The 26604-nt window shown below is 48.1% G+C and overlaps 1 protein-coding gene across 2 annotated transcripts in view; it reads left to right on the forward strand.

Annotated features, from left to right (window-relative positions):
• The window catches only part of TEX9 (testis expressed 9), a 414747-nt gene that overhangs the window by 261597 nt on the left and 126546 nt on the right, over positions 1–26604 (forward strand). For both annotated transcript variants that reach the window (XM_086958349.1, XM_086958352.1), the window contains one exon: positions 25270–25443. In XM_086958349.1, the coding sequence (XP_086814475.1) occupies positions 25270–25443 (174 nt within the window). The remainder of the gene's footprint in view (positions 1–25269; positions 25444–26604) is intronic.

Here is a 26604-nt window from a genome sequence, read left to right on the forward strand (position 1 = left end):
TCTAAATTAAGCAGAAAGCTCTCACCCAGTCGAGAGATCAGGGCTAGATCCAACACCGTTTTTTAGCTCACTGCACCATCCCAGTTTCAGAACCTGGCTGTATGCAAATTAGTCTGTTCCTGTCCCAGTGCATGATGGGAACAGGGCAAACCAAACTACAAAAGCCAATTCTTACACTGGGAAGGAAACAAGCTCCCGGGGACCGGTTTCTGGCATTACAGCCGTCTTCGGCCCGGTTTGCTTGAATCCTGATGGTGCAATGAGCAAGGGTCTCACATCTGAGAATACCCTTCCACGCTTAGGGTGGACAAAAATATTTACAACAAGGGGTGGTGAGGGACAGAGTCTCTGATTTTTTGAATTAAGCAGAAAGCTCTCACCCAGTCAAGAGATCAGGGCTAGATCCAACACCGTTTTTTAGCTCACTGCACCATCCCAGTTTCAGAACCTGGCTGTATGCAAATTAGTCTGTTCCTGTCCCAGTGCATGATGGGAACAGGGCAAACCAAGCTACAAAAGCCAATTCTTACACTGGGAAGGAAACAAGCTCCCGGGGACCGGTTTCTGGCATTACAGCCGTCTTCGGCCCGGTTTGCTTGAATCCTGATGGTGCAATGAGCAAGGGTCTCACATCTGAGAATACCCTTCCACGCTTAGGGTGGACAAAAATATTTACAACAAGGGGTGGTGAGGGACAGAGTCTCTGAATTAAGCAGAAAGCTCTCACCCAGTCAAGAGATCAGGGCTAGATCCAACACCGTTTTTTAGCTCACTGCACCATCCCAGTTTCAGAACCTGGCTGTATGCAAATTAGTCTGTTCCTGTCCCAGTGCATGATGGGAACAGGGCAAACCAAGCTACAAAAGCCAATTCTTACACTGGGAAGGAAACAAGCTCCCGGGGACCGGTTTCTGGCATTACAGCCGTCTTCGGCCCGGTTTGCTTGAATCCTGATGGTGCAATGAGCAAGGGTCTCACATCTGAGAATACCCTTCCACGCTTAGGGTGGACAAAAATATTTACAACAAGGGGTGGTGAGGGACAGAGTCTCTGAATTAAGCAGAAAGCTCTCACCCAGTCAAGAGATCAGGGCTAGATCCAACACCGAGCTTTACTTTTTATTGATTTTTTAAGAGGCCTTCGACACAGTGGACTAGGGTTACATTCAGTTAGTGATGATTCTGACTGGCATCAGACCACTATTTCATGGCATGGTTCATGCTCTCCATTCCAACCCTACCACTTGAGACCGATTAATGAGATCCTCTCCACAACTTACCCCATAGTGCAAGAGAATAGATGGGGCTATCCCCTATCCCTACTCTTCTTTGCTCTTGCAATTGAGCCTTTAGCTTCAGTTAAGGGGATGGAATTGGAGTGATGTCCAGCTGGATCACATAGGTCTGTACGCGGACGATGTCCTTCTATATCTTGAAGACACTGCCATGAGTTGTCCTTGCTGTCTTTATCTTCTGAGATGCTTCGAGGCAGCCTCAGGTATTAAGATGAATCCTGCCAAATATGTGCTGGTTCCCCAGGCCTCATCTAGAGACTGCTTTGACTGGCAGACGAAAATTCCTCTTCATCATCTCAGTTTCTGTTATTTAGGCACTTGGGTTACTTTATACCTGGAACTCACCTGGACCTTTAATCTCCAACCCCTAGTTCAAAAGGCCAAATCTTATTAGGTGGCATTCCATTCCCTTAAATGTCATGGGATGTATAACTTTATACAAGATGAGGTTTCTCCCCCGGTTCCTGTGCATTTTTCTGAAATTACCTCTCCACTTTCTGCGAACGTGGTTCTGAGCTCTGGAGAGAGGGTTTCTGTGGCATGGGTTTGGACCCATCTTGCTTTCACACATTGGGGTGGGGTGGGGCCTGGCTCGATCAGAGCGTAGGCATATCTACAGTGTTCCCTCCGGTGCTGAAGTATCTGTCCGGTTGGTGACAAGAAGCTCCAGAGAGCCAGCAACAAGAGGGGGCGGAGTCCCAGCCTAACTCCTGCGACGGAGCCGGGAGCCACAGTGATCAGCAGGGCCGCACCCGCGCAGTGCGGCCCGACATCGCGCATATAGCCGGTCCCTGGTTCCCTCGCCCCAGACACAGAAGAACGGATGCCGAGAGTGCTCCCCGCAGTGAGTCCGGCCGCAGTAAGAGGTTGCATACTCCTCAGTGAACGTGAGTAAATATACGCGAGTGTTGGACCCTGGGCCCTGTTGCTTTCGGCAACGTGGGCGCCTGCGGGGCAGCGGGAGCTCAAGTTTGCCGGGCTAGGAAGTGAAGGCACAGGTGGGGAGGCTGCATTACGACCTTGAGAGCCAGACGAGAGTGCCGGTTGCGACAACGAGAAGCACCAGTGGACGGCGAGAGTGCTCTGAGAGACAGGCCTTCAATTACTAGACAGAGCCCAGTGTAAGACACCGTTGAAGGTGGGAAGCTGAACTGTATTAAAGTGTGGTCTGCACATAAAGCATAGGCGGAACGGACAAACCTTCTGGAAGTGGCCCAACCTCTTTGATCTGAATCCGTGCCAGAGGGTGAAGTTGGCGCCAGGTGCGCCTCGGAGCGAGAGCATGAGTACTAGGGGGCCAAAGCCGGTGCAGAGCAATCGCATAGACAAGTATGCCTTAACGAAGAGCCAGCAGGCAGAACATCAGCTTGCAAATCCTGCTACAAGTGAACAGACGAACGGGCCCCAGAAAAAAGTCACACTACAAGATGTTATCAACGCTACTACAGATGCAAACGTCAATTAGATCCATTTTGAGTGAAGTGACCCTGTTAAGGGCGGACTTTTCAAAAATGGGTTCCAGGATGACGGAGGTGGAGGCCACTACAAAACCCTCACGCAGGAGTTGGTATGATGGTGGAATTGCTCTGCTTGACATCAGAGCATATTATTGGGCCTCGCACCTTGTCCCAATCAACTAGTGGTTGCATGTCCCCCAAGAGGAGCCAGCGTTCAGGCTCGACAGACATGTTCTTGAGCCTGCAGGGATCATGAATGCCCTGTACAACAAGAGACGGAAGCACTCTATCACCGGACCAACACTTCACATTTGGTTTGTAGCTCAGCGTGCATTGGGATGGGAAGGGGTGGTTACCTTAGCAATGTCGTTATGGGACACGCAGAAGATTGGGAGGCTGGGCAACTCCAAGGGGTTCAGGAAGTGGGATACTATAGGGATATCGTTGGTAGGGGATTTGTGGCAGAAAGGGGAGGTGGTTCTATTCACACACCTGCAGACCACCTATGGCCTAGCTGAGACTGAACGATTTCACTATATGCAGATTAGACATGCCCTGCAATCAGTCCTGCCGCCAGGCACGACCCCAGAGGAGTCCTTATTAGAGGATAGGCTTTTGACCGATCATCTCCCAAAAAAGGCGATCTCACTGACGTATAAAAAAATAATTATTAACAGACCTGACCCCATGGGAACAGTTAAGACTGCATGAGAAAAAAAGAGGTGGGAGACTTTGATGAGGCAGACTGGCGGGAGGCGCTCACTTCCCCGAAAGAGGCGGCAATTCCGTCAAGGCTACGTCTTGTACAACCTAAAATTCTCCACCGCACGTATTACACAAGGGTGCTACTACATAAAATTGGGAAGACAGACACACCACAATGTTTGAGAGGATGTGGGGAGCCTGGAACCTTTTTCCATACCATATTGACCTGCCCCACAATAGTAAGATACTGGATGGCAGTGATGAGGTCGCTCTCCCAGGTTACGGGAATCACTGTTTTGCCAGAGCCGAAGTACTGCTTGCTAAATATTTGGGAACCCACAGACCTAAATAAGACGGCGGAGGGGTGGGTGACCCTTGGGGTTACAGTGGCAAAGCGAAACATAGCGCAGCGATGGGGATCCGGGGCTAGTCCTACCCTGGCCCAGTGGTGTGCAGACATGGACCTGGCGATGGTGGCGGAAAAGTCTGTTTTTATATACCGGGGATGTCCGAAAAAGTGGGAAAGGGTATGGGGAGGTTGGAACTTCTACCGAGGAGATATATGTGAGCCACCGCTCCCTGAGGATTACGAATCAGATGAGAGCAGTTAAACGGATTGGTTTTAATACTATGTTAACCACGCAAGAGGAGGGGAGAGGCTTGGAACTCAATACTATCTGGAGGTGGGTCTCTGCAATTGAGGGAAATGTATGTATGCATAAAAATGTGATCTGTATTTGCGTCTTGCCAATAATACTGTACGGAAATTGCTTTATTTCTTCAATAAAAAACGTTTATAAAAAAAAAGAAAAAAACAAGGGTCCTATGATGGTGGCCTGGGAATGACTAATCTTAACCTTTATTAGTTGGCCTTTCAACTCCTTGTTATTCACAATGGTTTAATGGGGGTTGGTCTGACCCCGCTCACCGACTAGAACTATCCTTTCTGGGTTTCCCTCCCTACAGGCCCTGCTTTATGGCTTTCCAATCCCTACCTCCATGCTTCAAGTAACTAGAGTGGTGTTCCTAGCCTGGAGAGTTGTGCTTAGACATGTGCAATGGGACGTCAATTGCCAAATGCGATATTGCTCCTTGATGGCTGTCCCCTGCTCCTCCTATCCTGTCGGGATGGTGGCGAGGAGTAGACAGGTGCATGCAGCAGGAATGTGTAGTCTGAGGCCAGAGGCTGCCACCACAAACATAGCCAGGATTGGGGCGAAGTGGTTGGATCAATTTGTCTGAGAATATAACTACCATAGGATTTTGGATGGTGCTTTTTATAATTATGATGTACTACTTTAATTTCACTGATTTGTTCAAACGCTGCTCCTTCTGTATCTTAATGCATGTGTCTCAGTTCTGCCCCTTTTAATTACAAATGAATACATGGCATCATTGGATTTCAAACAGGCATACTTCTGTATTCCTATTCTCAGAAAACAGAGAATATTCCTATGATTCGAGTTAGCCAGTTGTCATTACCGTTCAGACTCCGGTCCATATCCAAAATATTTACAACATATATGGCTCAAGTCACAGCCCACCTTCATCGTCTAGGACATCAAGTTTTCCTCTACCTTGATGACTGGATGCTCAAAGGCTCATCCATAAAGCCTACCAAAAACTCAATCAAAGCCTGTATCGAGCTCTTCAAGTCCTAAGGCCGTCCTCTAAACAAACGCAAGTTGTCCTTAATTCCAACAAGAATTACTTTCTTAGGCACCATACTAGTTGGAACAACCACAAAAGCATTTCCATCATTGGACAGACTAATGGCTCTATCCGATAGAGACATTTAGTTGCAGATTCCTTACCTTTGAACTTCCAGGCGTCAGGCTGGATCTGAAAGAATTTTCTTAGCAGTAACCTTGCACACCGGGAGATGACTACGGTCAACTCCGCTTGACGTTGTCTGCGTTGTGACGTCTGCGTTTTCAATGTAACCTCCACTCCAGCATGCTAATGTCAGTTCTTTACTTTCCGGCCAGCCAGCGCAGATCCGTTATTTTTGACAGACGTTTAAAAACTTTTTGTCAACTCCTTTTGGTGTGCTAGGGATGTCTAGCAAGAGGTCCTCTGGATTCAAGCCATACCATGCCTGTCACCAAGCCATGTTGGTCACGGACCCCCACATGCTATGTCTCTGGTGCCTGGAACACGACCACTACAGTCATGCGCCTATTGCTGGGCCATTGTGCTGAAAACTTTGTGGGAGCGGTTCCTACAGCTACTCGCGGTCTGGCGTCTTGGAGCTCACCCCATCGATCCCAATCCCGGTTGAGAGGAAGGTCCAGCCAGTGCTCTAGTGGATCAAAGTCCTCTTCTTTCAAGTTGTGGCGGTCAGGTAGGAGGCACCACAAAAAGCACAAGAAGTCGAAGCATTCTTCGACCATTCCCCATCCGTCACGTGACGAGACAGAGTAGCCTTGGCGTTCTGCTCCACATTGCGGGTGCCTGGGTCTGCTCTGCGTTTCCCTCCCTTTCTGGGGCCGAGAGCAACCCCCGCCCAACTTAGTTTTATGATCCCATGTGCGCCAGATTTGGGTGGCCAGGCCCAACCAGCGGGCTCTCGGGCCCCGCAGGCTCAGATGAAGGAGACTCCGTGGGTTCTACGTCTTCGGATTTAGTGCCACAGCCTCATACTGCACCTGTTCCCATTCCCGGACTGGCACCGGTCGCACCTCCACAGCAACCTTTCCTGGCACCGCATCCGCCACCGAAGTCCTCTGTGTTGCCGGCACCCAATGGCAGCACCTCCCCAATCCTCATTCCAGACGTCCACCGAGACCCTATTCTGAAGAGTTAGGAATGGATGAGGAGGATTGGGAGGGGGAGTAGGATCCCTTAGAATTCCCTCAACCACAATACATGGACTGATATGAGAATCTGGGTGAAGCCAGTGGTCTGGACACCTCCTTAGATTCTGTCATGTTTTCTCCTACTAACTTGGCTACGGAGGAAGCGGTATCATTTGCTGTGGCGGTGCATACGGCTGCAGAGGTCTTGGACCTGCAGCTCCCTACGGTAGCAGTGGAGACTAAAGTCTTGACAAAGGTCTTGCAGCCTGGTGTCCCCACCTCGGAACCCTTGCTGCCTTCAATGCGGCCTTGACAGACGTACTTCTGGACACCTAGTCCAAGCCCAGCAAAGGGGCACCCTTTGAACAGAACAATTACCAACCACCATCGCCCTTCACCGGGCGACTCTGCTTTCCTTACCGCCCACCCCACCAAGCCTGGTGGTTCAAGATTCCATTTCCTGTGGAGCATTCCCTTCTGCACCCCCGGACAGAGAATCAAAGAGACAAGAAAGCTTTGGGAAGAAAATTTTCTCTTCCGCCAGTCTAGCATTGTGATCGGTGAACAACGCATGCCGTTTGGGCCGTTATTCCCATTCAATATGGGACATGGTTGCGCAGGTGCTGCCAGAGTCTCGGAGGAGGACTTGATTCTTCTCTCCCAAGCTATTTAAGAGATACAGTGAAATTCATTATCTGATGTGGCCTGGACACGACAGACTGGGAATATCTATTTCCTTGACAGTACGTCGCCAAGCCTGGCTGAGGACGTCTGGTTTTTCAGGCGATGTCCAGGCTAATCTTATGGACATGCCCTTTGAATGCTCCCGTCTCTTCGGAGACTAAGCAGCTGCAGCACTTGAGCGTTTTAAGGACTCGCTGGCTAGGGCCAAGTCCTCGGGGCTCACCACAACATCTTGGCCTGTGTCTGCTTTTCACTCCTTTTGTGGCTACGGAAAGGCCTACCTACCACGCCAACCCTATTCCACCCAGAGGCCCCCGCAAGTTCAGCAACCTCTGCGGGGCCATGGACGCGGTTCACCCTTTTGGTCGTGAAGCCTCTCCCTTTCATCAGAGCGGTTCTGGATACAGTAAAGTTTTGGGCCTATCCTCCCAGAAGTCCAGTCCAGGATATTTAGACGCTGATACCGATGTTTCAGCATCTATCCTGGATGTCAGTGAGAATGACTCTGAGGCTGTTGGGCCTCCTGCATCCCATCCTGCAAGTGGACCATGCCAGATGGCACATGCAGGCTTTGCAGTGGGACCTGAAGTTCCAATGGGCACTGACCTGGTTCAGATATTGGAGGGCACTGCGAAGAACCTACAGTGGTGGCTAACAAACCGCAATTAGGTCAGAGGTTGACCCCTCTCCCCTCCTCATCCAGATCTCATAGTAGTGATGGTTGCGTCTCTTCTGGGATGGGGAAACCATCTGGGGGAGATGGAGATCAGAGGACTCTGTTGGTTATCCTATGTATTAAAATATGCTATGCCTTGGCAAAGAAACAGCCTCCTGAAGGTGTAAATACCCATTCCACTAGGGTGAAGGCAGCCACCACGACGTTCCAGCGGGGTGTCCCTATTGCTGATATCTGCCAGGCGGCCACATGGACATCTCTGCACACATTAGTCTGACACTATTGCCTGGATTCTCAGGTTTATAGGAAGGTCCTGTTTGGCCGCTTTGTCTTGCAGGATTCCTTGGTTAAAACTTTTTTGCACGACCACCTGCGGGGAAGGTATTGCTTGAGTATCTGTTCAAAGGTAAAGGATCTGCAGCTAGATTTCTCTATCAGATGGACAAGTTACTTACCTTCGGTAACGTCTTTGAGACATGATCTAGCCACAGATTCTCTACCGACCCACCCATCCTCCCCGCACTGCAGAATTGTTTTTAGCGTTAGGGCTGTTCCCTTTAAGGGCCCTTGTTATTTTTTTAACGCTCCATAGTCAGTCACTTCTGGCGTGGAAAGTCGTGAAAAGTTCTGACAATAGTGCGCCGGAGTGGCGGTTATATTGACAATGCAGACGTCACGATGACACCCAACACAACGCAGATGAGGTAGCGCTTAGTCGACCAACACCATCTACTGGCATGCAGAGGTACTGCTAACAAAAAGCTTCCAAATCCAGCCTGACACCTGAAAGTGCAGAGGTAAGGAATCTACAGCTAGATCAGGTCTCTACCAGATAGGGCATTACCACTGGTGTAGCATATACTTAAACAAAAAGTAGTAAAAGTACACCTTCTCAAGAGATGACTGGGTGTGAGGTCTTCCTGTATAGTGCTAATGCCACACCGCAGAATTCACATGAGGCCTATACAAGAAGAAATTGACAATTAATAGACAACGCTATCTGTTTAGATAAGAGTAGGCATTACACAAATTAAACAAGCACTTCCCTACTCCTCTGGTGAACAGCTCAGAGGAAAATAGGCACAGGATTTGCATTCCTTCAACCAAAATCCTGCCTAGTGTTCACTACCAATGCCTCAATGGAAGTATGGAAAGCACACCTTCAAGAATTATCAACAAAAGGGCTTTGGACACCACAAGAAAAGAGCCTACATATAAATGTGATCGTAGTCAGAGCAGTAAGGAGAGCATTACAATCTTTTCTTCCACGCATCTCCAACTCGAAAGTGCTGGTTAGAACAGACAACACTACAATGATGATTTACCTCTGAAAAGAAAGTTGAGCACTCTCCAAATTCTAGCAAGAGAGGCACAAAAACGTTGGTGTTGGGCAAACCACCTTGGAATAACCCAAGCAACAGCACATCCGGCACTAGCAGGTATCAGGCAGATTACATCAGCCAAACAATGCAGGACTGCTTGGAGTGGGACCTGGAAGTTAACATTTCAGACCTGGGGAAAACCAAGCCTAGATCTGGTTGAGCAACAAGAAATGCAGTTTTTCCCACACACACTCCCATAATTACATTACTGAGGGAATACTATTTTCATAGGTGTTTGCCTACGCTTTTCCACTGGTTCCTCTCCTACCCAAGCTGATAAATGAAAAAAGAACCCTGTATGCTGATTCTCATAGCCTCCACTGGCCAAGACAGTACTGGTTCTCGGCCCTCAAGCCAGAGCCGTCTCAACAAATATAACATACATGGAAACATTTAAACAATTTTGTAGCTGGTGTCCCTCTAAGGGAGTTCATCCTTTTCAAGTACACACTAATCAGAATCTGCCTTACCTGCGAAATCTGAGCTCAGCCGTGGCTCAATCAGAGTTCACCTCACATTTCACACACGCTCTATATGCACCATCTATATGGTCACAAAGAGTTGTTAAAGAGTTCCTAAATTGTAAATAAGTGTATTCTCCCCGACAACAGCACCTCCACCCACCTGGGAATTAAGTACTGTAATGTCAACTCCATTTGAGCCTATTCATAAAGCCACCATACCATTACAAACCTGGAATACTGCAAATCTTCTAGCAATAACAGTGAGAGGGTGAGATCCAAGCATTTACTATTACAGAACTTATGCAGTTTTCAAAGGACATGGTAGTGTTAAGAACAAATCTCAGTACTGACTGAGATTCATCTAAATGAGCCAGTTATCCTTTGTTTTTCAAAACCAAACCACTCCGGGAGAAAGAACTCTTCACTCGTTAGACATCACAAGCATTGGCATAGCCAATAGGTCTTGCCTTTGTGACCTTATAAGTATTTAATTATGCAGCACAATTTCCTTGGTGCAACATAAACTATTGCATGGCTAAACACTTATAATGTCCCAAAGGTGAGACCTATTGGCTACGATTGTAGTAAGTATACATTTCAAAATTTGGCTTCATCACCCATTTAAGGGAGTTGAGACGCAAATCTACAATTTTGAATAACTTTATACTGATTTTGTGTGTGGCCAAAAATAGTTAAGTTACTCAAAAATGTAAGAATAAATGTCCTATTGGTAAACCTACACGTCTAGATTTACCGTTGTGAATAGGCCCCTGTGTCTCGAGACAGCACAAGTTGGGATTGGAGTGCACAGCAAAGTCATGGTTAGCACCTAGTTTGTCAAGTTCTCAGACTTCAAAAATGGGTATCATCTAGTTAATTTACTATTCTTATATTCTCTTGGATTCGGTGCTTGAGGTCATGATAATTTGGTATCTTGCTAGGGAGGCAATGTTAAACAAAATTATTTGGAACCTCTTGCTTTTTTCCTGCCCAAAGCAAATGAAGAAATATTTGGCGAGGTTCCATCAATATAAATGATCAGTCATAAAGAAGGCACAATATATTAAAAGATCTCATCTCTTTCCACCAGCTTCTCATTAAAATTCACTCTGTCTTCAAGACAGACTATGTGGCATACACAGTTATCCTCCATAATACACCAAACTACTTGGCAAATAAATCTTTAAAATCAGATCGCACACTACACAGACATGATCGAAGAATCGGAAAAGAGAAAAAAAATACAAATAACTTGTAATCTGGCTGTATCCCTAAGCCTTACAATCACTCAGGTTGCTTCATGAATATCCCCTGCTTTTCACCAGGCCCACTGGAATTCCGCGATTGTGGAGGGCAGAATTATGTGACAATGATGAATAAACTATGCCACAAGGAAAATCAAATAGTGCAGCACAATGCAATACATTTTGTGATCGTTTTTCAATATGATTGTGCTTTTTAAAAATAATGTAAGCACACTTAAGACTGTCTGGGCTAAGGTTCCACCTCATTAGTAACAGTTTAATGCTCCTTTACAGCAATAGCCATGTGAAAGTTACCAGTCAATGCTTGCAAAGGGTCTTCCACTGCACAGCAAAACATGTGGCCGCATATTTAGTAACTTTTGATTCGTTTGAGAAAAAAAATTGAAAAAAATAATATTTTTTGATCACCTATGCAAATTATGCTGTAGGTGATAGATAAGGTGGCAAATACAAAACTATGCAGAAAAAAGCGAGGGCTGCAGATTTGCTAATTCTGAGGGCTCTGCTTTACACTAACTAGGCAGTACATTAAGCAAACCTGATGACCCCTTCGACCTCAAATTGGAACTGCCGCACCAAAATACCTAGTAATTCAACACCTTACTGTTAATTCTCTGAAATCTCTTTCACACGTAACCCTCCATGTTCTCAGAAGTGTAATGTTAATGTTAATGTTATTTGGCATTTGTTAAGCGTTCGTACGCCCGGAGGCTTCATGGCGCTGTAGTAAGGAACAGGCGTGGCCATCGGTGGGTGGAGGAAAGGCAGCTTAGTGATGCGCCTGAGCGAAGAGCCAGGTCTTCAGAGAATGTCTGAAGCTGAGGATGTTATCACTAAGTTTCAGATGAAGAGGGAAAGAGTTCCAGAGGGCAGCGGCAAGATGGTCGAAGCAGCTGCCTCCGAGACGCTTTTTCTTGTATGGAGGGATAGTCAGAAGGGCTTTATGAGCAGACCGGAGGTTACGGGGGGGGGGGCTGTATTTTTTAAATAGGTCTCTAATGAAAATGGGACCAATCTCGTGTAGAGATTTGAAAAGGATACACCCAGCTTTGAAGGCCACGCGTTGCTCAACCGGGAGCCAATGCAGCTGTTTCAAGCCAGGTCTGACTGATTGCCTTCTAGGAATGTTCAAGAGGAGTCTGGCTGCCTGGTTTTGAACCAGCTGGAGGCGTTTAAGCTCTCCAGTTTGGAGCCCAAGGTAAAGACTGTTGGAAAAGTCCAATCTGGACAAAACCAGGGAAATGACGATCTGAGTGAGGGCAGCTTGGGAGAAGAAGCGGGCGATTTTTTTTATTTTCTTCAGCTGAAAAAAACTGGAGGAAACAGCAGCTCTGACTTGTTTTTTCAGAGAGAGGTCCTCACTAATGAAAATGCCGAGGCTCTTGACCGAGGATGATTTGGATGGGGGGGCGCCCATGCATGAGGGCCAGAAACTGGGGTTCCAGCTGAGGGTGCTCTGTCCCGGCAAGACCAGTTCGGTCTTGCCTGGGTTAAGTTTCAGGTGATTGCAGCTCATCCAACTCAAAATGTGGGACATGGTGTTTTGGAATTCTACCACAGAGTCCTTGGTGTTCAAAGGAAAGATGAGCTGCAAATCATCGGCGTAATTGAAAATGGTGACCTTAGCGTGCCTGAGGGAATACAAAAGAGGGCATAGATACAAATTAAAAAGCAGGGGAGACAACGAAGAGCCTTGAGGTACTCCACAGATGGTGGATATGGTGGGAGCCGTGAAGGAGCCTAGTCTGACCGATTGAGTTCGGTCAGTGATAAAAGAACGGATCCAGCTCAGTGCAGGGCCCCTGAGGCCTGCCTGTTCGACACGGTCGACCAAGATAGTATAGTCGACCGTGTCGAAAGCAGCAGAGAGGTCTAAAAGCACCAGAGCCTGATGGATCCCTTCATCCGCATTCCGCCTCAGGGTATTCTGCACCGAGAGGATGACCGCCTCCGTAGAATGGCAAGGGCGGAAACCGGCCTGATTAGGTGCAAGATATTCCGATTTTTCAAGGAATGTGGAGATGCTGTCGCATACATGAGACTCCAGAAGTTTGGCGCAGTATGGCAGCTGAGATATGGGCCTGTAATTGAGTGGGTCTAATGGATTGGCTCCTGCCTTTTTTATGAGGGGAATAAGGAGGGCTTTTTTAAAGTTGTTTGGAACTTTACCCTGAGCAAGTGAACCATTCAGCATGGGAAGTAGACCCCCAGGGATGCTGGTACCCACTTCTTTCAGGATGTAAGGGGGGCAGATGTCATCAGGGGAGCCAGATTTGATCTTAGAGAGAAGTTTAGATAAGTTAGCGTTTTCAATGGGGGGGTAGGAGTCCAGGGTAACAGGGTTATAAAAGGTGTCTGCAAATAAAAGGGGAGGCTGGGTGGTGGGAATGTTTTGTTTAATGGTGCAGATTTTGTCAAAGAAAAAGGAGTTTAAAGAATTACAAAGTTCCTGAGTAGGAACTGTCGGGAGGGAGGTTCTGTCACTGGTACTAAGATCTTCCACAATGTTGAACAGTTCTTTAGATTGATTCTGAGCTTTAAGAATTTTTTCCGAGAAATAGTCGGTTTTGTGTTTTAAAATAAGCTTTTGCAGTAGTTGGCCCTATCTTGTTCTGAGTAGGCTGTGCGCCACTTTCGCTCCAGTTGACGGACTTCAAGTTTGTGAGTTTTCAGAAGGGGTGTAAACCACCTGTGGGCGTCATTGGGGCGGGAGCGAGGAAAGCAGGTACAGGGGGCGTGAGCGTCCGCAGCCTGGAGTAGCCACCCTGAGAAAGCCTCTTCCATCTTTTCGATGTCCTGATCAAACGGGGAAGGGAGGAAGTAAGTGAGCCAATAAAAGCGGGGACATCAACATTCTTCCACCTTCTGGTTTTTCCTCCTGGCATGGGCAGGGGATTTTTACTTCTCCCGGTGGTCATAGTAAAGTTGATCAGATAATGATCCGACCAAACACAGGGCATGATGAACTTAATAGCCAAGGGAATGTTTTGGGACCAAATTTGGTCTAGGCTATGCCCTTTTTCATGAGTAGGAAGGTGAATATGTTGGGAAAGATTCATATCGAGGAGGATTTCTTTCAGCGTAGCAGCCTGAGAGTCAGAGTCGGCAGAGTCTAGCCACAGATTGAAATCTCCTAGCAACACAATTTTGTTATGGGCAATTATCAGAGGAGCAATTTGTTCTGCTAGGGATGCCGAAAAAGAGGGCATTGTTTGAGGGGAGCGATATATAAGGATGAGAAGTAATGATCCAGTATTAGTATCCTTTTTAGGTTTTGCCTCGCCAAAAAGATGCGCTCTGCGCATCTTTTTCGCGCAGGCGAAAACCTGATGAGAACTGTAGTGTGGCTTTGGGTCGGCCCTCGTCATTCATTGGCTGGCCTGTCCGTCAATGCCGGACCAGACACGGGGGCGTTCCCGACATTCTTTGGCTTTTGCCGACGTCACGCGACGTCAGGCGAAAGCCGGGAACGCCCCCGAATCCGGTCCGGCATTGAAGGCACCCGGAAGAAGTCCAGGTGAGTGCTTGCTTTAATTTCCCGCTGTTCCCACCCCCTCTCCCGTCCCCGTTCCCGCCCCCCTCCCGCTGGTGACCGTGCTTTCCTGTTGTCTCAGCCAGGCCCGCTCCCCGCAGACTCCCCTCCCCCTGGTCTCTCCCTCTCGGCGCTTCTCGCTCTGCGCGCTCCTCTGCCCTGTAACCTCCCACCTCCCTGCACTCTCACTCCCAGCTCGCCTCCATCCAGTCTCCCTCCTCCCTCTACTCTCCCGTCCCCAGCCCGCCTGCCTGAGCTAGAGACGGGCCGCCGCAGTCTTGTTGGATTTGCCTTTGCTTGTTTTGGAAATATGCTTGTAACTGAACAACTGCCTTAAAATCATTTATTATTGATGCATTTTGATAGGCATATGTTTTGGCCATTTTTCTGGTGGCTTAAAAGCTTTAATATGATTGCAAACTGTGGCTAGTTTTTAAATGTGCATGGTTTATGTTGTTATTATGATCTTTTGCCTATATATACATGTTTTTTTATATTTGTCTTTCCAAGTGTACATTAATTGGCCATACCTTTCTGTAAGCAGCTGTTCGGCGGCTGCTGTGAAGAAGTAAAAGGTCCTTGCACCCTCTGCACACTTGCTAGCTGTGTCCACCTGTTTATCTCTGCCTGGTTTCTTACTGTTTCGTGTTTTGAATTGTGCTCAATGTGTGCGCTTAGACACTGCAGGTTTTTCTGTTCAGAGCACTTTATCGTGCTATTGTACTTCGGTTTAAGCAGGCTGACTTTAGAGAGCGTTGATTGTCATTGAGCAAGGAGGGGCAGAGGTAAAAGTGAAACTCTATGCTTGCGAGTTGGAGCTTCTGCTTTAAAGTTTTGCAAAGCATGTGCTGGAGTTAATGGAAGCACCCTTTGCATGTTTAGAATGGACATTCCGTCTGTGAAGATTCCTCGTGCTCTTGCTCTCAACAAATCCTTAAGAATTTCTATTCCGGTAGAACCCGCATCAAAAGAACATTATCAATGACATACTTTGTATTTTATTTGTATGCACTTTTATTGGCTTTGATGACCGAAATAAAGTTCATAGAATGGAATGGAAATGGTATTACATACTGAGTTACATAAAAACAATGTAATTATTTAATATTTCAGCAGTCAAGGAGTTTGTGTTTTATAGCGCCTGTAACATTTGGGACCTATGGTCTAGATAGTTAAGTGCACTCAGAAGATTTTCCCTTCCGCACAGGAATGCTGTCACCATACAAATTGAGTTCAGAATCTCCGACACCTCAACAGGAGCAATGATGACCATTTCCACAAAGTTTATTTGATGTTTCTTCTGTATTGTGTTGACATTTCCAAGTTATAATTACTAGTGCAAAGTTTTAGCTTTTGGTCGCCCAATTACTTTCATTCATTTCCACGACAACACTTTACAAGTGTTTTGCGGGTTACACTCATCCTCTGGTCTTATGTCTCTGTGTGCCTAAATCCCCTTCTTATTTGTAATCAAATTAGATATGGTAATGCACAAGATTTCCCCAAAAAAAGAAGTGCCTATTATTTAGTCTATTTTATTGGAATCTCGCCCTTCATTCGATTACACAAAGAATTATACAAGGTGAAGAAGTTTGAAGATCACTTTCCTGTTTCTCATTACTTATCTGGAGAATCTAAAGTTAGTGTAAAACTGTTCATGGTAATGCCCGTGGATGAAGATTTATCATTCAAGTCGCTAATTTGGAAGGTAGAAGTGTCCGTTCTATGAATGGTGAGTTGTATGGAAAACGTTGTCAGGACCTGATCACATTATGCAGAGGCAGGCCTTGAAAATTTTCCTTGTCATTGGCAACCAGAATGAAGTCAATGTTGAAACGCTTGCCGTCGTCTTTACTTCACTCAGTTGTCAGTAACTGTGTCCCTTTGAACCTATAGAAACGCTGCATCCTTGAGAGCACTATTGTTAAAGACCTTCTCCAGACCGTTTGTAGGTGAGTTCATTTAAAGTGCTTGTAAGGAAGTAAATCAGATGTGGACAAACTTCAAGGAAATAAACTGCCAATAAAAGCTTTGGTGTTTTAATTTAGTAATCCGTATTGTTATTTAGTCCACATTTTCCAGTATGATATTGCCATTATCAAACTTTGTATTTATTACATTTAAGACTACCGATGTATAACTTGCCTCTGACATATGTTGGGTAGGGGAGCAGTTAGTTACAACTCTGCTAAGTGGTCCCAAGTCAAGTATGTTACACTCAGAACTGGTTTATAAACCAACATCATTTAACATGTCTTGACTTCAAAGCCTATATTTCTGTCAACAGGCATTGACAAAGCCCGTAGGTCTTGCTTGTGAAATCTGTTGGACTTTGCCAATGGTTTTTTCTCTCTCCCAGATGGATCCGCGATGGCGAGCGCATCCTTGATGGTTATCTTTGAATTAATTTTCTTATGCTTTAAGAAACTCAAAAATGTCCACCACAGATTGGCTGATCCAAAGCGACCATCTGTGCCATTTTAATATGTCTGCTACTGATGGTGCAGGAGGTAGCACTCAAAGCTCGAGGGTGCTGGTGCAATTGGCCACAGGTAAAGGGGGTTCTAATAAATAAAGGGATTGGGAGGACTGAAAAGGTTTATTAAAGCGAAGGGCTGGGGAACTAGGGGCAGTAGGGAAGCACAATAGTTCCTGATATGCACTTCAGTCTGATGTCGGCAGTGGAAGGATACCTTCCATCCAATCTAAACCCTGTGACTCTGAAATGCTTATTTGCAGGACAAACATATGACTAGTGAGGAAAGCCTTGGGAATCAGAAGCACGAAAGGGAGATGGACGATAAAGCCATCCGATCATGAGTGAGTGGCTAAGCCGACTGTTATATAATTCACAGCAGGTTTTTTACACCAGTCAGCTGAAGGTGTTGATAAGCGAGACCTAAAAAGAAAAATAATAAACCTACAAGTCTCAGAAGACAGACCACTGCTGGCTATAAAGCCTGGCCTCGTTGAGTGCGCTACATAACGTGGCACAACATGATAGCATTAGAGTCATCTCTAAGATACGGGCAGACTTGGAGCAAAGTATGTCTTGTATAATTTTATTGGCATTGCAGCAGGATTGAGGATTAGACCAGGGTTTGGCAATCTGTGGGTGGCGACCCATTGGTCGGTTGTGAGCCGAATTTTGGTGGATCGCATAAGTGCAATCAATAAATAAAGGTTCTTTTAGATTCTGTATCCATCTTCCCACATTTGCTGTACCTCAAAGACAGAAGTCAAGTGTCAGGCTGAGTCTTCTGGCAAATTGGTGCTTATTTTGTTTAACATTGGGGTTGATTAACTAAAAATTAGCATAACTGCTGATATATTGGGGTGAAAATAGAGTCCTGTGTCAAACACCATTTTTGCAAACCTGCAACACCTTCCTAAAGAGGTTTAGTCCTCATTGAATGTATGTGATGAAATCAACCTCATTCGCGAGGCAACAAAAAGGTTGACATTAATACACAGGTCCCGTGATGCAAATTGAAGAAGAAAAAAAAAACAGCCCTTCGTCCCATTCACTCCAGACATCTCCATTCGCACCTCTGCATTATCTTCCTAGAGAACAACCACCAGAGACGAGTTGTTCCCAAATAAAACACAGTGACTGCTACTTGAGGCCCTGAAATTAGAAGTGTGCACAATGCAGTTTCCGGGATCGGACATTAGCACAACTGATTTAAATATGCCTCAAGTTGTAACACGTAGAACAAAGATGGAAATTAAAGCCAGTTCACAAGAGAAGCAACATTCCAGTTTTCACTCCACAGCCATCACACAGCTCCACCGATGCACCCACCGCACAGCTCCACCGATGCACCCACCGCACAGCTCCACTGATGCACCCACCACACAGCTCCACCGAGGCACCCACCACACAGCTCCACCGATGCTCCAACTAAGCTCCACCAATGCACCCTCCACACAGCTCCCCCAATGCACCCACTAAGCTCCACCGATGCACCCACCACACAGCTTCACTGATGCACCCACCACAGAGCTCCACCGAGGCACCCACCACACAGCTCCACCGAGGCACCCACTACACAGCTCTACCATGCCCCCACCACAAAGCTCCACTGATGCACCCACCACACAGCTCCACCGAGGCACCCACCACACAGCTCCACCGAGGCACCCACCACACAGCTCCACAAATGCACCCACCACAAAGCTCCACTGATGCACCCACCACACAGCTCCACCGACACAGCTCCACCGATGCACCAACCACAGAGCTCCACCGATGCACCAACCACACAGCTCCACTGAGGCACCCACCACACAGCTCCACCGATGCACCCACCACACAGCTCCACCGACACAGCTCCACCGATGCACCCACCACACAGCTCCACCGATGCAGCCACCACACAGCTTCACCGATGCACCCCCCCACACAGCTCCACCGATGCAGCCACCACACAGCTCCACCGACACATCTCCACCGATGCACCCACCACCCAGCTCCACCGATGCACCCACCACACAGCTCCACCGATGCAACCACCACACAGCTCCACCGACACAGCTCCACCGATGCACCCACCACCCAGCTCCACCAATGCACCCACCACCCAGCTCCACCGATGCACCCACCACTCAGCTCCACCGACACAGCTCCACCGATGCACCCACCACACAGCTCCACCGATGCACCCACCACACAGCTCCACCGATGCACCCACCGCACAGCTCCACCGATGCAGCCACCACACAGCTCCACCGATGCAGCCACCACACAGCTCCACCGATGCAGCCACCACACAGCTCCACCGACACAGCTCCACCGATGCACCCACCACCCAGCTCCACCGATGCACCCACCACACAGCTCCACCGACACAGCTCCACCGAGGCACCCACCACACAGCTCCACCGAGGCACCCACCACACAGCTCTACCATGCCCCCACCACACAGCTCTACAATGCCCCCACCACACAGCTCCACAGATGCACCCACCACACAGCTCCACTGATGCACCCACCACACAGCTCCACCGACACAGCACCACCGATGCACCCACCACACAGCTCCACTGAGGCACCCACCACACAGCTCCACCGAGGCACCCACCACACAGCCCTACAGATGCACCCACCACAGAGCTCCACCGATGCACCCACCACACAGCTCCACCGATGCACCCACCACCCAGCTCCACCGATGCAGCCACCACACAGCTCCACCGACACAGCTCCACCGATGCACCCACCACACAGCTTCACCGATGCAACCACCACACAGCTCCACCGATGCAGCCACCACACAGCTCCACCGACACAGCTCCACCGATGCTCCCACCACCCAGCTTCACCGATGCACCCACCACACAGCTCCACCGATGCAGCCACCACACAGCTCCACCGACACAGCTCCACCGATGCACCCACCACCCAGCTCCACCGATGCACCCACCACACAGCTCCACCGACACAGTTCCACCGATGCACCCACCACACAGCTCCACCGATGCACCCACCACACAGCTCCACCGATGCACCCACCACACAGCTCCACCGATGCACCCACCACACAGCTCCACCGACACAGCTCCACCGATGCACCTACCACTCAGCTCCACCGATGCACCCACTGCTTGTGCCTCCGTGTGCCCCTGTTGCCTGCTTGTGCTGTGTGGGTGTGTGTGGAGGGCTCTGTGTAGCTGTGTGTGTGGGAAGCTTTGTGTGGCTGTGTGTGTGGGAAGCTTTGTGTGGCTGTGTGTGTGGGGGGCTGTGTGGGTGTGTGTGGGGGGGCTCTGTATGGGTGTATGTGTGGGGGGGCTCTGTGTGTGTTTGTGTGTGTCATTTGCGAGAGATAAAGCTAGTGGCATTGTAAATGGCAATGCCATTTATTTATGTTAAAAAAACATAAATAAATATAATGTCAAGAGCAATGCCAATAGCTCTAACTTTAACAAAGGCAAAACCATTGCATTGTAAATGCTTGTTATTAGGTTTTGCCTCACCAAAAAGATGCGCTCTGCGCATCTTTTTCGCGCAGGCGAAAACCTGATGAGAACTGTAGTGTGGCTTTGGGTCGGCCCTCGTCATTCATTGGCTGGCTCCATAAATGGAGCCTAGCCATTGGACGAGGGGCCTGTCCGTCAATGCCGGACCAGACACGGGGGCGTTCCCGACATTCTTTGGCTTTTGCCGACGTCACGCGACGTCAGGCGAAAGCCGGGAACGCCCCCGAATCTGTTCCGGCATTGCCGGCACTTCTGCGTCTCTCCTCCCCCGTTTCCCGCCCTGTGACTGGCCGGCCGGCCATCCTAGCGCGGCCGGCTGGAAGTGCCCGCCCCCCGGCAGCCCGGGGGAAGAAGGAAGACGGCAAAAAGTATGGCGGCGCCCGCGGGGCTCCCGTGGCCTGGAGGGAACCCCGGGAGATGCGGAGGACGTTGCCGGTCTCCCATGCCGAAGAGGGAGACCGGAGAAGTGCCAGAGAGATTGCCGCCGTCGACGTTGCCGGTCTCCCATGCCGAAGAGGGAGACCGGAGAAGTGCCGCCGTCGCAAGGTGCAGGTGAGTCGATTTGTTTTTTTTTTGTTCCTATGGATACCTGCACAAAACGGTACCAGTTCAAATCACTCCTCACTAGCTGTCGCCATCCCTCCTCGGTTCCGCGCACAAAGAGCATTACGCCAGCGCTACCTTCACTGCTTCAAAAGATTACGGCCCGTCTCAAAGTTACTGACGATGGAACTTCACTACTCCGCTTCACAGGCAGCGCAGCAGCCGCATCAAATTTACCCTCCACTTCACTCGTAGACCGTCATCACATCCCGGCATCAGCAGCAGGACGGAAATTCCATGGACGGTCGAATCAAATGCCGGTGCCGCTCCAACCATCGCTTGTTGCCATTTGTAAGAAAGTTGCGCTTTACCAGGTAAGGTTGGCAATGTTTAGTTTTTGTAATTTCAAGCTGAGCATTCGGAGCAGCATGGCGTTCAGCTTAACTCCATCTCAACCCGGACTAGTGGGGAGAGTCGGGTGAAAAGGTGAGCAGACTTCACTACTCCGCTTCACAGGCAGCGCAGCAGCCGCATCAAATTTACCCTCCACTTCACTCGTAGACCGTCATCACATCCCGGCATCAGCAGCAGGACGGAAATTCCATGGACGGTCGAATCAAATGCCGGTGCCGCTCCAACCATCGCTTGTTGCCATTTGTAAGAAAGTTGCGCTTTACCAGGTAAGGTTGGCAATGTTTAGTTTTTGTAATTTCAAGCTGAGCATTCGGAGCGGCATGGCGTTCAGCTTAACTCCATCTCAACCCGGACTAGTGGGGAGAGGCGGGTGAAAAGGTGAGCAGAGGACCAGTGAGTGGAGCAGGGACGGCCTGCTGAGAGAAGCGCAGCCAGGAGGCAGTGTGGGAGCGGGGACAGACGGATGAAATGCAGAGCGGATACCAACGAGGAAGAGGCAGGACAGACGTATGCGAGTGAAAGCAGAGGTCCGGGGGGGGGGGTCGAATGGTGAATGGATATAAAATACCAGCGTGGGGAGAGTGGCAGACGGGAGAAAGGTTCACGGGAGCTAGTGAGCAGGAGAGGGCACGGTGAAGAAGAAGAGCGCGGGGAGAGTAGATATGCGGATGAAAGGAGGAACGAGCAGGGAACACTGACGGGAGAGTAGACTGACTGACTGGGGACAGACTGGTTAAAAGAGAGCAGGAGCTAGTGAGTGAGAGGCGACAGGCGGGAGGTAGAGCGGGGATGTGTGAGCGGAGAGTGGTCGGCTGGTGAAAGGAGAGGACAAACTAGTAGGGCAGTTGCGGGCAGATGAGTGAAAGAGAGCATGGACTAATAAGAGAGGCGGAGGGCAGACGTATAAACGGGGTGCAGAGACGAATGAGCAAGAGATAGATTTTAGACTGATAAAAAAGGACAGTAGGAAGAGATAAAGGAGTGAGAATACGGATGAAATGGGGAGCAGGTACTAATGAGGGCGAGGGGACGGGCGAAGATGAATGAACAGGTGTAAAGGACAGCAGGGGCCAGTGAGGAAAGACTGAGGACAGGGAGAGGGCGAACTCATGAGAAAAGAAAGGTGAGCTATGTCTGGGAGTAGAAACGATGGTGATGCTCAGCTCGAGTTATGGCACACACTGGATGCTGGTGTAACGCAGCCCCAGCGACGCGATGGAGTGGGGCGGGATATCCACTGAGTGCCCCTACGTGTCAGGGGCCCTCCATCAGTCCTCCGTGTGCCCCTGTTGCCTGCTTGTGCCTCCGTGTGCCCCTGTTGCCTGATTGTGCCTCCGTGTGCCCCTGTTGCCTGCTTGTGCCTCCGTGTGCCCCTGTTGCCTGCTTGTGCCTCTGTGTGCCCCTGTTGCCTGCTTGTGCTGTGTGGCTGTGTGTGTGGGGTGCTTTGTGTGGCTGTGTGTGTGGGGTGCTTTGTGTGGCTGTATGTGTGGGGTGCTTTGTGTGGCTGTGTGTGTGGGGGGCTTTGTGTGGCTGTGTGTGTGGGGGGCTCTGTGTGGCTGTATGTGTGGGGTGCTTTGTGTGGCTGTGTGTGTGGGGGGCTTTGTGTGGCTGTGTGTGTGGGGGGCTCTGTGTGGCTGTGTGTGTGGGGGGCTCTGTGTGGCTGTGTGTGTGGGGGGCTCTGTGTGGGTGTGGGTGTGTGGGGAGGCTGTGTGTGTTTGTGTGTGTCATTTGCGAGAGATAAAGCTAGTGGCATTGTAAATGACAATGCCATTTATTTATGTTAAAAAAAAAAAAAATGTCAAGAGCAATGCCAATAGCTCTAACTTTAACAAAGGCAAAACCATTGCATTGTAAATGCTTGTTAAAGATCAAGTTGTCTGTTCCTGATAAGTCGAGGGATGGTAAAGAGGAGACTTTGTGGGTGCTGCGAATGATCGCAGCAACCCCCCACCTCTTTTGCCGGCTGTATAAACGTTATATGCACTGACTCACTAGTTGAATAGGATATTACCCAAGACGAATAAGCATGTATTCCACAAAAACTGACCCAACATGGCAACCGACAACAGAACATCAAGTGGAGACTCCCGCCAACCGCAGCACAGAATAAAGCTGTGTTTTAGGCGCAAAGTGAGCTGTGGGAGCACAAGAGGGACCGAGAGTACCGATCCTCGGTGACAATGTTTGCTGGGACAGACACTGATCAGCGGAGAGAATAAAGGAGATCCGGTCGAGGCCCTCGAAGAGGAACGGAGGGTGAGGCGCCAATCCCAGAGTGGCGAAACTGGTAGGGAAGTGACACCCCCACCAGTACTCCCTGCCCGCTGGACTCAGCGGAGAGATTGCACAGACCCGACGAGTGTCGAGAAGGGAGCTGCGGCGGTGACCTGCTGCCTTACTCACCCTTCCATCCTGCACCGGTCCTGGTTGCTCAGCAGCTGCGTCACGGACAGCGCCTCTGTGTGCCGCGGTCGCAGGGCCCGCACCGAGAAGACTCCGATGCGGTTAAGAGAAACATCAACTCCGCCATCTTGCTTTCATGTTGAATACTCGCAGCAGCCATCTCTGAGCATCCGCTGGGATAATGGTATGAAACTGAAACTAACGTGAAACAAGCACACGCGTGCTTCGCGCTCACAAGTGGGGGGAGTGGAGGGAAGGGCAGCGTTTCCCTTGCGGGGCGTGCGCGATAATTACTACCAGATGGCGCTGCTCTCTCCCGCAAGGGAATAGCCAAACGTGCACGCGTTGCATTCAAAACAATGCAACGCATGCACGTTTTTGCAGGCAAAAGTGTTGCAAGGGCAATAGGTCTTTTTCCTAAGCAGCGCATGCGCGCTGCATAGGCAAGACACAAAAAAATGCTTCAAGTCTTTCTGCACAAAACTAAAGAGAGGATAAAATCCAGTCAACTCATAGTCTCTTACTCAGTGCCACGTAAACGTTTCTCTTTGGAAAACAGGGCATTTCAAGATGGATGGAAGCAACAATAACTTTTCTGCTATGCAAAAGCTAGAAAAACTCATTCTGCAAGACTTATTGGAACTTCATCTGCGCTTTATTCGGCATCTGTAGAGCGGAAACGTGGTGGAAAACACACCTTGACAAAACCTGGAAGCAGTAGGATATAGAGCAGTTGGACAGACAGTTCTCCGCCACCTATTTAAATATAGTGAGCCTTTTTATTTACAATCCTCATGCACTGTATAAATATATTTGCAATGTCAACACTGTTGCTATTCTGATTCAAGAGTTTGAATATATGAATTATCCAATGCTGGAGAAAAAACAAGGTACCTATCTGTAAATTGGTATCTTTCATAGATTCACATGCGACCCATCCTCCTCCCCAAATAAAGGCTCACCTCCTTCATTTCTGATATGACGGTTTCCACTACTTGTGCTGCAAGGTGTCAACTCCTCTGGGAGGGGTGAGTCATAGAGCACTCACTTTATTGGCAGAAGTTTGGACCTTTTATAATGAGGTGGCTGTAGTAATAAAGTGGGCACTGGCCGGAGTCTTTACTTATGTCAGTGCCCTATATTGCTATTTCAAAGTTATAAATGGACCACCATTTTGGCAACAGGGAATGATCCAAGCATATGAATCTATCAAAGATACCAATGCCGGAGAACCACAGTTGCAGGTAAGTAACGCATTTTTTTATGGAGCGCTTGATTGTAGCAAAAACATTCATATAATCTGTGCTGCTGTTTTAATGATGATGATTCAGATGCAGCTTTGCAATATTCCCTTCTTCCTGTCATAGGTTCTTCATGTCATATGTTCCATTGTTCGGTACAGTGGCACAACAGTTTTCTCTCAGTGTATTTAGTCTCCAATTCACTACTACCATCCACCTAAGTACATTTTCAGCAGCCAGTGTTTAGCATCATAACCATTTTCTTAGTTTGCAATACCTTTAATTTGTTCTGCACTTTAATAGGATGGTACTTTTAAAGGCGTTTGTTTTTACACCTTTATTTGTTCTCTGTGATGTTGTTTAACTGCGACCCTCCATGAACGTCTTTTGTAAATTAAATAAATTAATTGCAAATAACTTGTTGGTTAACAGGAAGATGAGAATCGAGATTTAACGTCCCGTGTAAAAGACCTTGAGGAAGATCGTATTCGGCTGCAGAGAACAGCTAACATTCAACAGTCACAGTGTGAAAAGTATAAAGCACTATCAGAGGAAGCAAACAAGAAAAGTGATGGCCTACAGCAACAACTTGCTGCAGTAGAAAAGGTATGTGGCATATTACATTTTTCTTTCCTCAAAGTATTCAATCTCTAAAAAGCATAAGGTATGCATGCAGTGGTTGTCCTGCAATGAATATTAAAAGAAAATGTGCTCAATGAAATAGGGACATGTGCAGCTCGAAGGGAAAAAAAAGGCTGGCCCATTGTCAACCTACTAGTCATTGCAGCCCGACATCAGCAAGATCACTACAACATTTGCAGGATGCAACACTTCAACCAGTTGCATCCTGAGGGCAGCAGAGTTTTGTGGATGCTGGGAAGGCCAATTTATCATTATAACTCCAGTCCTAGAATAGTTATGTGAAATGCTGCATTCCTTAAAATAGTCCAGGGAGATTGTTCACGTTTCTGCTTCTAACCCTGGGATATTTTGGGAAAAGTTATTTTTTTTTCACAAATTCCCAAATATTTTAAAAATGGATGTAAATGTTTTAATACATCATAGCAGATGCTGAAATGACCAATAAAGGCAAAAATCTCGATCTATCTTGATGCAGCCCATACCTACTAAGCTCGTGCCTGTCAAACTTTGGCCAAGACACAGAACTTTGACCAATCTCTTTGCAGTTACAGACCACTTGAAATAAGTCCTGGACTGTTTGATTTTGCCATGCACGTGCTTTCATACCTCCCAAGGGCAGTATATCGCCCTACACTTATTTCCATCAAGTAAGATGGGTAGAAGGCACAGTTTAGAGTTCAGGGTTTTCTGTTTTTTAACCAAACGGACATTGAACGTTTTTCCATACTATGGAGTACCTCAAAGCTCTTCAATCTTCTACATCTTGCTCAATGTCCGTGTTTAGTATTTTTTTTACATAGTAAGGGTCCACAGTGTACATTTTAAATCCCACATGAAGACCCCAGATGTTGTTCAAGGTGTACACGGGTCACCTAATCTATATTTGGAAAGTGATCTCTATAACTGAAATATGAATGCAACCAAATTAGTTGCAGCTTGATGCAATGAGGAAAGTCCTACTTTTATGTACAGGGTTAGCAATCCAATCTCAGTAAAAAAAACTTTTTTTTTTTAACACATTCTTTATTGATTTACAAGATTTTTTGGACCTCACCACCCACATTCCCTCATAAAACCAGTAGATAGATAAAAAATAAAAAGTTATCCACTCAGTCAAAGAGAGGT

Source organism: Lissotriton vulgaris, chromosome 2_1 (genome assembly GCF_964263255.1).
Source record: "Lissotriton vulgaris chromosome 2_1, aLisVul1.2, whole genome shotgun sequence".
Lineage (NCBI taxonomy): Eukaryota > Metazoa > Chordata > Amphibia > Caudata > Salamandridae > Lissotriton > Lissotriton vulgaris.